The sequence below is a fragment of the Melitaea cinxia genome, chromosome 17, assembly GCF_905220565.1.
Source record: "Melitaea cinxia chromosome 17, ilMelCinx1.1, whole genome shotgun sequence".
In the NCBI taxonomy this organism is placed as follows: Eukaryota; Metazoa; Arthropoda; class Insecta; order Lepidoptera; family Nymphalidae; genus Melitaea; species Melitaea cinxia.
This window is the reverse complement of record NC_059410.1, coordinates 13,872,176-13,883,690: the sequence shown is the minus strand read 5'-3', so window position 1 is coordinate 13,883,690 and position 11,515 is coordinate 13,872,176. Positions and strand designations below refer to the sequence as shown.

General features: G+C 30.4%; 1 protein-coding gene across 1 annotated transcript; it reads left to right on the top strand.

Moving 5' to 3' along the window:
• Positions 1–5,773: 5,773 nt before the first annotated feature.
• Positions 5,774–9,895, top strand: LOC123661428 (A disintegrin and metalloproteinase with thrombospondin motifs 16-like). The gene is made up of 5 exons (XM_045596388.1): positions 5,774–5,926; positions 7,436–7,844; positions 8,325–8,430; positions 8,692–8,829; positions 9,649–9,895. Exons 1-5 carry the CDS (start codon positions 5,774–5,776, stop codon positions 9,713–9,715), a joined length of 873 nt encoding a protein of 290 aa, XP_045452344.1. The 3' UTR covers positions 9,716–9,895.
• The last annotated feature ends 1,620 nt before the right edge of the window (positions 9,896–11,515 follow it).

Genomic DNA, 11,515 nt, shown 5'->3' with positions numbered 1-11,515 from the left:
GTTAAATAAAAATGGTTAATTATTTTAACATTTATTTATATCATCATAAATTATTAGAACGTTATCTAAACATTGTGCAGGTGGATTAGATTTTCTTGATGTCTTGCCCAGCCTAGGTACCATATTGCGGACATTACATGGCAACAGCAACCTACTGTTCGTCTCCTTACAACACAATTACAATAATAAGCTCGGATGGCGTCCCTTCCTCTGCGAGAATTGTCAACTAATATGTAAAAAACGTCGTTGTGTGGTTCTTGTGCTGTTGTTGTTAAACGTAGCGAAAGTCGTGAAAGAAAACCAAAAGATCAAACGAAATGCACAAAACACAAAAATATTTACTGCCGCTGAGAACAAAACGAGTGAATGGCTTTGACACTTGACTTACACCTGACTTAATGTTTTTACGCCTTCAATTGCCACCTTAAAAAATAAAGGTAGTCATTTTTTTTATACTTAGAATCTCTTTTTTTTAGATAAAACCATTATACCCATTGCAAATCACGATAACATTGCATACTCTTATTATGCAATATAAGTACATAATAAAAAACCTTAAAAATAAAGACAAATGAAACGAATCGGTAATCCAATAATTCGTTTTTCTCAGCTATCAACATTTGAAGTGTCTCTGTAGGACAGAAAAATATACTAGGGCACAGGAAAACAAAAGTGTTTCAATTTATTAATCAATTTACTATCCCATGGTAAAATAACGAATCGTTTCGCCATTGGGAATGAAAAAACTTGAAACGAATATTGATAAATATTTCAATGATGTAACGGACCGTAAAGTTCAGGCCCATTTTCGCCCGTCGCCTTTCGATATGAAATATTATCAATGTTTTGGACACTGTTTTTTTAGGCCGAAATTAAATCTAAAACACTGAGTCTATCTGTCTGGTGAAACGGATGTTGATAAAATTTCATTTCGTTAAAATTACATAGAACTATATAAATAGTTATCGACATTTTAACTCGGATTAAAGAACCTACTAAAATTCATCGAAAAAAAAATCTGAACAAATTGATTTTACTAAATGTACTTATTACCTTAGTATGTCTTATTGCTATTGTCCTAGATGACAGTATTTGTCAATTCTCTTTGGACACTTTCTTACTGCTTTTTCTATGCCGTGTCCTATACACCCAAAAGTTGTCTGGAAGAGATCACTCTTCCAGTGATAAGACTGTTTTTGTACACCGTTCTTTATTTGTACTATAAATAAATCGTTAGATATATATTTCTCCCGTGTGTGTGTTTGTCACCAAAGTCCTCCTAAACGGCTGGGACGATTTAGTTAAAATTTTGTGCGTATATTTCTATGCGTTCATGGGTGGTTTCAAAACAGAATTGGACCCGGTAGATGGCGCTGGTATCGGTATGTCCGGAATACAGCTACAAAATCAAATTTTGTAGCTGTATTCCGGATAGGACAACGTCTGCAGGGTCCGCTAGTAAATAAATAAATATCTTATGTACAATAAAGAGTAAGAAAGAAAATCAACATTGAAATTTCCTTTGTTATTAAGGATTTTCCATACAATTTAAAATAGACCACGAACCATTTGCGGTAATAAGCTAAATTGTAATTGAAAGCTATCGACCGTTACAGATGTATTTCATACAATTATTTAGTGTCCCGTTTACACGATAGGCAAAAGATTTTTGCTATGAAAGTATCATTACATAGTATAAAAGAAGGTCACTTCCCACTGTCTGTATGGTTTGATCTTTAAAACTACGTAACGGATTTTGATGTAGTTTTCCTTAGTACATAGAGTGATTCCAGAGATAGGATTATATTTATAATACATGCATAATATAGTAAAGGAACTCTGATAGTTTTAGAAGTTGTTAATGTGTGTTGCAAATATTTATTTTATATTTAGTACGAGCGTTTTACCTGTGCGAAGCCGATGTGGATCGCTAGTTAATTAATAAATAACTAAGTTTAAATTTTAAAAAAGTGCAACTTTAACAAAATGTTATTAATTATTATTTTTATGTATATTAATTATTAAAATTGTATTTGGTAAGAACAATTTTAAGCTCATATATTATTACATCAAACATGAAAATAGTTAATAATCTGAATGTTAAAATAATAGTCAGGATAATAATGAAAATATTTAATTATAAAAACAAGTAATAAAAATATTGTCAGGACGAAATACGAAAAAAAAACATCTATTAAAATATACCTTTTAATTAAGAAAAAGACAAGGAAATGATCTGACTCTATATAAAAATATTTTGTGAACTTATAAAAACTCCAGTCTCACATTGGTATTAAGAAAAATTTTATTTTTAATATATTTACATTTTTATTTTTACGTCACTATATCATGTGAACGGGGCTATAGGTAAACATAAATCGGTCCGCACGACCTACTCGTAAGTTCAAACGCTCGTACTTAGTTTGTTTTAAGCTCTGTGATAGTGCGTGTGTGTGACCATGAGGCTGTGTGCGATTTTATTATTGTGTGTGTTTATTAGTTTCGGGTTTCGGGTTTCGGATGGAGGTCAGGTGGGTTATTTTTAAATTTGATTTTTATTTTTGATATTAATTTTTTTAATGAACAAAATATCATTTTTGGTTACCATTTTTAAAAGTGGTGTTGTGTATTTAAATATACTTATGAATAAAAATTAGTTTTACCTATATCTAATGTGTGTGTTCAAGTTCTAACTGAGAGTTCCCTACTTCGAATGAGGGGTTCTGTATATGTCATAGATCACGTTCCAAGTAAAATAAATATTTCTAGCACTTTTTAAATGATATTTTGTCTTGATATACAAGCTACTTAACATACTTGTGCATAACGGTCTAATACTATTTTTCTTAGTCCTAAAAACGTCGATAAAATTAAAAATGAATACTCACTACCGATTATAACTATATAACCGCTTATGCTCCTGCTGATAAAGTCTATACGTAACTTATGTGTAAGATAAATAATATTCATAAACATTGGAACAGGGCCTTAATATCAAAGAGATCGTATTACTGTTTTTGTTTAGCACATTCACCAAATAAAAAAAACTGTGTCGGTCATTCAACTTGCTAATACCTACTTATACACTTAAAACCTAATTTGCCAGCCTTTTGTAAAACAATTATATCTAATATTACATTGTAGTACTACAGAAAACTTATTGCTTATATAATTACAAGGCATTAAAATTACAAATCTACTGTATTGTAATACTAGTAGAATAACTATAAATAATTTGAAAATTCATTAATATTTAACCCAATTCTTTGATTAAATTAAGTAAAATTATAATTGAATCAAAAAGGACTCGAGGTGAAAGGATTTTAAAATATGGAAATGAAACCGCGGTATCAAACTAGTGCGTAACGTGTGTATTTAGGTATAATTTAAAATCGTAACCGGCTATTGTGAACATTTAGTTAAACTATCATATTTTGCAGTACAATGACGTAAACGATGAGGTAATATTCAATACAAAATTGTGTCACGTCAATAAAGAAACAATGAATCTTTTGACAAGGTTACACACATTAAAATTAAATACAAAAAGAAGATGAAGATGTCTCGGTGATCAAATGAGGAAGTCTTGCAACGAACGATCGTACGTTGAATTCCTGGATAAAATTTTGTTGATAAAATCAGATTTTTTATACAACTAGGTCGGAAAACAGGCGTACGGCTCACCTGATGGTAAGCGATTATCGTAGCTTGTAGACGCCTGCAACACCAGAAGCATCGCTAGCGCGTTACCGACCCTATCCCCAATCCCCCCCAGGAACTTTGGTCACCTTATTCATCAACAGAAACACAATACCGCTTGGAAAAAGCTGTGGTCTTCTGTAACATCGAAGTACTACCCCAGTCGGGCTACTCCATATTATGGGCAGGAAATTTCCTACTCTTAGTCATTATGTTTGGAAGAAACGGTCAAAAATTCCCAGTTAAAGAATTAGCTTACTTTGAATTGAAATTAATCAGCCTGTAAACGTTCCACTGCTGGGCAGAAGTTTCCTTTCAATATGAGAAAATGGTTAAAGCTTAATTACTGACGGTCGTTCATTACGAGTCAGCAGACAATTACCCTATCATGAAAAACAATCTCTACCAGATTTCTATGATAACTAGACAGGCGACTACTTCACGTGCTCTTCTCTCAATCAGACCAGAGTCAATCATTTGTACTAATAAAAATATCTGCGACAAAAGGGAATTGATTCGCGGCTGTGTTCAGGTTAAGTGACTTCTCACACCAAAACCGAAATCAACTCACACCGAACATTGTAGTATATTATAGTATTTATAGTGACTAGTGGTTACCCAGTAATTGAAAGTCGACCATAATTCATTTAAATTATAAGTTTGAACATTATTAAGAATTTGTCTCGTAGACTATACTTCTGTAACAATAAACAAATATAGTATATATGTGTATGTATCAAATACGTGGTAGTGTGTGTAATGTTTTTTTTTTTATTGATTTGGTGTATTTATTATGAATAATTAAAAAAATATAAGCATTCTGCACTCCTAATTTATATAAACTATAAGTATCAAAAATCGCATATACCTCCGTCACGTATTAATATACAGATAATGATGAAATTGGTAAAAATTAATTATATGATTTTTACAATTTAATCCAAAAACCCAAAACCATATCCCAGTGACAAAAAGATGGACATATAGAGCGGAATACCTAGTTACTACTAAAATTTAATATGTAAACTAAGTACTCAGACTCCGAGCTATGATGCACAACCCTAGGAAGAAAGCAGGGTCATTGTCAACTGCGCCAATGAACCTTTATTGGATCTAAGCTACTTTTGTACCATAAGTGACGAGTTTCTTTCCTTTTATTTCAATTCATATTCCAGTCCAGTATTACGTGTGATAAAAATATCACAATGTTGATAACCTTCCGAATATTATGCCGATTCGCGTATCGTTTGATATAATTAAAAATAATATATTTCTACGCCACTTTATATTAATAATCCTTTATCACTTAAAAACACAATAATATATGAACATAGATTGTTTGTTTGTATAAATTGTAATATGAGATAGCTGGGACGCAGGAACGATCAAATTTATATCAAGGTGGTTGCATGTTCAAATCAGCGCTCATAACAATAATATGCTTACTAGACATAAATAAGCCTTTAAAATTGTTTTCGTTGTGTTTCGGAAAAACATAATAATAGAATAATATAACACTGTCGGATAAAATTTGAGTCTTGTGTATTATCCATTTTCCTGCATTCTCCTTTGTGGAGAATAAGGCTCAGCAATGAACTGGTAAAGGGGTAATCAATCAAATAGCCAACAACTCTCAGTGTGTCCCCGGTAACATCGGGTGTCCGGAAATAGATACAAGATAAAGTATGTATAGCTGTTGGTTTTCTAAATAAATAAATGTATATTGATGACCAGACTACGACAAACATATATATTTATACTAGCTGATCCTACAAACGTTTCGCCATATATGTTAATAACTCCCTTAATCCCCCTTATAACTTCGGAGTATGAAAAATAGATGTTGGCCAATTCTCAGACCTACCCGATATCCACACAAAATTTTATAAAAATGAGTCCAGCCCTTTCAGAGGAGTATGGTACCTAACATTGTGACACGGGAATTTTATATATAAGATAAACAAAAAACGAACCCACCATCCCTAGCAGATGTGCATCAACTGTGTTGCAAGAGCTTGGCTATCCTCACCGGAACAGAATAACGCAAATTGTAATAAGTAAATATAATATTACAATGCAACGTACTGTTTACCCATATCTAGAACAAGGTGCTCTGTATTCATACATTTTATCAAAAGTCCCATGCAACAATAAATTAGATTCAAACAAAGTTCCTAAATGTGCGTTCGTTTGTGTTACGAAGGTACAATATAGGGTCGATCTGAAGGTAAGCGGTTACCGTTGGGCGTAGACTATACATATACGCTTGCACTGACAGGTGCATAGTAAGCACATTGTCAACCCAACTGCCACTGTCATAGCTCATTTCGCGGATATCAGGCTACCTTACTCATCACAAAACATAATCATTATTTATGATTGTATTATTTAGTTGTAATCAGAGGGTTGATACAAGATATTTCCTTCCGTGCTCTACGCCAGTTAACGTGCAGTAAAATACATCAAATGTATTAATTTTATTATAAAAAAAATCGTTTATCAATGTTCTTAATCGATTTGTTCATGCATTAAATCATGTCATTTTATTTAGATTAGAAAATTAATCTTCTAGATAAAATCTATATTTGTATTACAAAAAGTTTACATACCATATGACATTGTTACTTTGATGCGGTGGTCTGAACTCAAAAGACAGATGGACGAGTAATCATAATAGTTATTCTGGGTATTTGTCTATTTTTAGACAGCAGATGCGTTTGTCTACAAGGGGGATTTAAGTAAGTCTTGATTGGAGCAAGCTATAATGAAGCAATCAATGAAGTAGAAGTCGCTACATAAACAGTGTTTTACGATGTTATATGGTTAAATTAATAAAGTTCTGAGCTTAGTGAAATAATTCTCAGTCATCCTTATCCCTATTATATTATTATATTATATTATATCCCTATTATAAATGTAAATGTAAGTTTGTTTTAATGTAAGTATGCGCTTTCACGCGAAAACTACTTAACTGATCATCATGAAATTTTATACACATAATCTTGAAGGTATTAAAAGTAACATAGGATACTATTCATCTTAAAAAAAATTCTATGCGAGTGCAGGCGCGGGTAGTATAAAATAAAAAAAAAATTGTGTTTGTTATCAAACCAAAAAAAAACCGACTTCAAATGACATCGACAAGTAGTAAAATAGCAACGCCATTAAAGATACGTACGATTTTATGTTTGTGTTATCCACACATTGGGGAATTTTAAACATTTTTTAATATTATATCGAAAATCGACCCTTCCAGCGGGGACCGAACCTGCATCTCTGACTGACCGTATCGGTGCTTTAGCCAACTAAACTATGGAACGATGTACCCGCTAGATCGAAATTTTTGATATTATGATGTTTTATACGGTTCTAAGCGACCGTGGCGCCGTCTATAAAGTTGCATATTACATTGAAAACTACTTTCATATTAAATAAAAATCAATTAAATGCTTACTTTACTACTTTCTTGTGCTTATTTATAGCTACCCCTAATTTTTTCATGCATATTTTTATCTATTGTAACTATTTCATCCTGTGTAGTACAGATCTCTAATAAATTAAAGTGGAACCACACAAAAAGTACCACCAGTTGATTAAAAAAAATAATCATCAAAATCGTACACATTAAAAAATTATACGACAACACACAAAAAAAAGTCGAATAGAGAACCTCATTCTTTTTTTAAGTCGTTTGAAAAGAAAAAAATAATAATTTCGTTCCAATTTTCTGTTCCAGGTCAAAACGAAACCGTCCATCAAATATATAGCGAAACCAAATCACGATATAACAATTAAAGTAATGATACATATAGACAAAGTGTTAACGAGAAAATTGGTAAAGGAACATCGATTAACAACGAGAAAAACGCTAAAAAATATTACAAATGGAATATTAGAAGATGCCAGAAAACTATTCAAACAGTCGAATTTGAATCAGACAGTAAAATTTAAGTTATTAGATACAAGATTTTTAAGAAACGACAAAGTGATATCGATGAATGAAAACGCTCAGAAATATTTAAGCAGTTACTGCGATTGGCAGAGTAAGAAGAAAATTAGTCAGAGATCGCTGTACTATTCAGTTCTTTTGACTGGATTAGATCTTTATCATATGAATAATGGAAGAATCATAAAAAGCAACTCAGGTAATAATATTGTCTTCATATTCAACTGACTTATTTATGTATTAAACGCTCTATAATCATCGTTTATTATATGTACATTGTAAAAGAAAAACAATAATACTGTTACATTTTTGCATTACATATAATTGAAATAAATATTGGATTGGAGATTGGAGCAGATATTTTGTATTTACACAAATATTGTTTGTACTTGTGTTCATCGTCTACATCAGAGAATAAGCAATAAACTCCACCTCGGCTTTTATACTAAACGCAAATAGGAAATTGTTTAAAGATAGTAATGTTTGTACGAGTAGATATACAATCATTTTTGTAACTTTTCTTCTTAAAATGAATATGATTTTTTTTATTCTAAGATATTTTGTTTTTGTGCTACTATTGACTACTAGTGGAGTTAATTAAATAGTTGTTAATACCAAAATAAGTTCCATAATATTATATCACAATTTGATATACATATTTTATTGTAATAATTTCCAGGTCGCGGCTACACGAGAGGCATGTGCAGTGCGCGGAAGAGTTGCACGCTCATAGAATGGGATCCAAAAATAATTGGATTTTTATTAGCACATGAAATCGGACACAGGTAAACCAAACAATACCATCATGCTATTTAGTAATGAAACCTAATACTCAACACGATTACCTGTAAAACTTAACTATAAATAAAATTGATACTATAAATCGTAAAAAAATTAAAATATTATAAATTGTAAATGGTCATACTATTAATATCAAGTATTAAATGACGTTTAAATTCAAACTTAATTTAACAGAGCCTACCGACTGCTTTTTATCGTTGTAATAAATACTCTATTTTCAGCATAATTATTTTTTTTATTTTCAGTCTTGGTATGAGACATGACGGTCCACCGTACAATCAATGTCGTGATCAGAAAAATATTATGGCGATGAGGTATGACGAGAGACATCACCCAACCAGCTGGTCTCCTTGCAGTCGGTATTACTTAAAGCAATTTTTGACGTAAGTAAAATTTTTTTGCAAAATTTCTAAGTATTCAAACCGTATTTAAATTACCACTTACGTTGTGTGAAAAGTAAGAATGCAGTTACAGTTTCTTTACAATGATCAATCGGAAACTACTCATTGTTAAAGTTTTACTGTTATGGTACCTATTCTATTAATTCAAACATACTATATTGGTATCCCATAAAATTGTCACTATATCACTCACTATATCACTATTGTTTTTTAGTCAAATATTGTAAATTTGGCATATAATGAAGTCATTGGAGTAATTGAAGTCGATTTCTAGAATGATTTACACTGACACTGATTTACAGCCTTTGAAAAAACAGATTTGCGCCGAGATCTTTAATATTTTTACGTTTCAATCGACTGTGCAATTTTCATTCACCTGTTTAGATTTGTCGAAACTTTAATAGGGCACGGGCCATCTGTACAAGATTGGCGAAACACTAACATATTTATTTTTGACGTATATGATGTAAACGATTACTACTAGGATTAGTTAATTGATGATTTTTTTTAAAAATAATATATGTTATAAATACATATAACTACAAAAATAACTTTTACGTTAGATAAAATATTAAGCAACATTTTATCGCTAACAAAGAGTAGCTCTTCAAATCATTTTTTTAATATAAAATTTAAAATAATTGTATTTTGTATTTTTTGTTATTTTGTATACCTATCCCATTTCAACTCAATCACGCAAATTCGTTAATCGTCACACAAATATCCGTACTCCGTTACATAATTATTTAAATTTTAGCAGCAATTACATTATTAAATAAAATTGCTTCAATTTTTCCGCAGGAGCAGTAAATCTTGGTGCCTTAAAAGTGAAAGTGATCGAAGAACTACGATGAAATATCTCAATTAAAGGATAGATCTCGCATAATTTTAAAAATAATTTTTTGTGTCAAAGTTTCTAGTCAGTAGTCCTTATTTATGATAAGGTAACAATAAAAATATATCTAATAATGGTGTGAGCTTAAATACCATTTGGAATATACCTAACTTTCATAATTTAAAATATACCATTGGAAAAATAATAACATCATTTACACGTGTTCAAATGGACGTATGAAAACCATTTTATTTTGAGTGAAAACAAAACAGCCACAGATACAAGAACGCAACCGTTTAAAGGTATAATACAGCAGCGTATTAGCAGTACAAACCTAAATTACCTTTTCTAAGATTTCAGTAACATGCGAATAGCTTATACTATAGCTACTTGTTTTTTTAAAAATAAATAGTAAAAAAGAATTGGAAATATTTACAATTCAACTATGAATAGTGGTATATAGCAAACAATAGCTAAAAATGTTAATTTAAGCCTTGACCATGAAACAATCATTAAAATAATCTAATGCAGACAGATAACTTTTTATAAATCTAATAAATAAATTTGTAGTAGTAAAATAATAACCACGTGTATAACTGTATTTTTAATATTATGACAAACTGCATTTACTTAAACCTTAAGTATTAATAATTGCATTTGGTATTTATTTAAGTAATGATTTATTTAGAATCAAACTAAAAGAGGTACAAAAAGAAAACAGGCTTAAAACAACAGAATAAATAGGTAACATCTGTTACCTCTGGTGGAAATTTTTGTTTCGAAAAAAGTACCAATTAAAAAATCTTGACTTTATAACTCTGTAAAACTCAGGAAAGATCAAATATTATCTGAAATTTCAGACTTTATTTCGGAGTCCGAACTTCTTATTTTACAATCCTTACTTAGACTTATTATAACTTTTTAAGATTATTTTCAAACAAATATTTCCACCAGGGACGCTTAAACACCAGTAAAATATTTATAGGAACTAAACATTTATGACCTTAAAAATTACTTACGGTTTTTTTTTTCTTCTAGTAAACATGTAATATAAAAATGATATATATAATGAATCCTCTCTCCTGTTTTTATAGGTGTATTTTAATATGAAGTTTACCTTAAGACTCTTTTCTTTTAGATATTATAATATCTAAAATAAAAAAATGTATATATAGATATACTAGCGACCCATCCCGGCTTCGCACAGGTACAATGCTGATACTAAAAATAAAATATAAAATAAATATTTGCAATGTTATTTACGACACCACATTAGAAACCTTAAAAAATATCAGTGTTCCTCTACTATATCATCACGTATTATACATATAAACCTTCCTTTGTAATCATTCTATTTACTGAAGAAAACTGCATCAAAATCCGTTGCCTAGTTTTAAAAATCTAAGCATACAGACAGCGGACTTTGTTTTACACTATGTAATGATATATATGGGCCTACAGAATTTTTCAAAAATTAGGCCCTACAAAAATTTTATCAAACAGATCGACACTACAATTAATTTACTAGACAAACTATTCATTTCAAGTTTAGACGTGACTGAAAAGAAATATTACAGTAAAAAAAAAAAAAATAGTAAAATTCAGTTAACATTACCAACATGTCTTAAATTCAAATGTTATTTACGATGAAAATAAAACACTTTCTCCATTATATCCGTAAATCCAACAATATATTAAATTCAGGTCACGTGCGTCCATCTGTGCATCTGTCTGTGTGATATTGTTATTAAACAATAGTATGTCTGTTCGTCTACTATCTATTTTATTATTGTATTATGTACACGTTTTTCACTTTTATTTTTTGTTTAAATA

What these genes read in the sequence shown, in the direction of transcription:
- LOC123661428 (XM_045596388.1), top strand. Translation starts at nt 5,774, where the DNA reads ATGCAACGTACTGTTTACCCATATCTAGAACAAGGTGCTCTGTATTCA. An exon ending in AATCATAAAAAGCAACTCAG is followed by an intron (nt 7,845 to 8,324) that starts GTAATAATATTG and finishes AATAATTTCCAG; the next exon opens with GTCGCGGCTACACGAGAGGC. An exon ending in GCACATGAAATCGGACACAG is followed by an intron (nt 8,431 to 8,691) that starts GTAAACCAAACA and finishes TTTTATTTTCAG; the next exon opens with TCTTGGTATGAGACATGACG.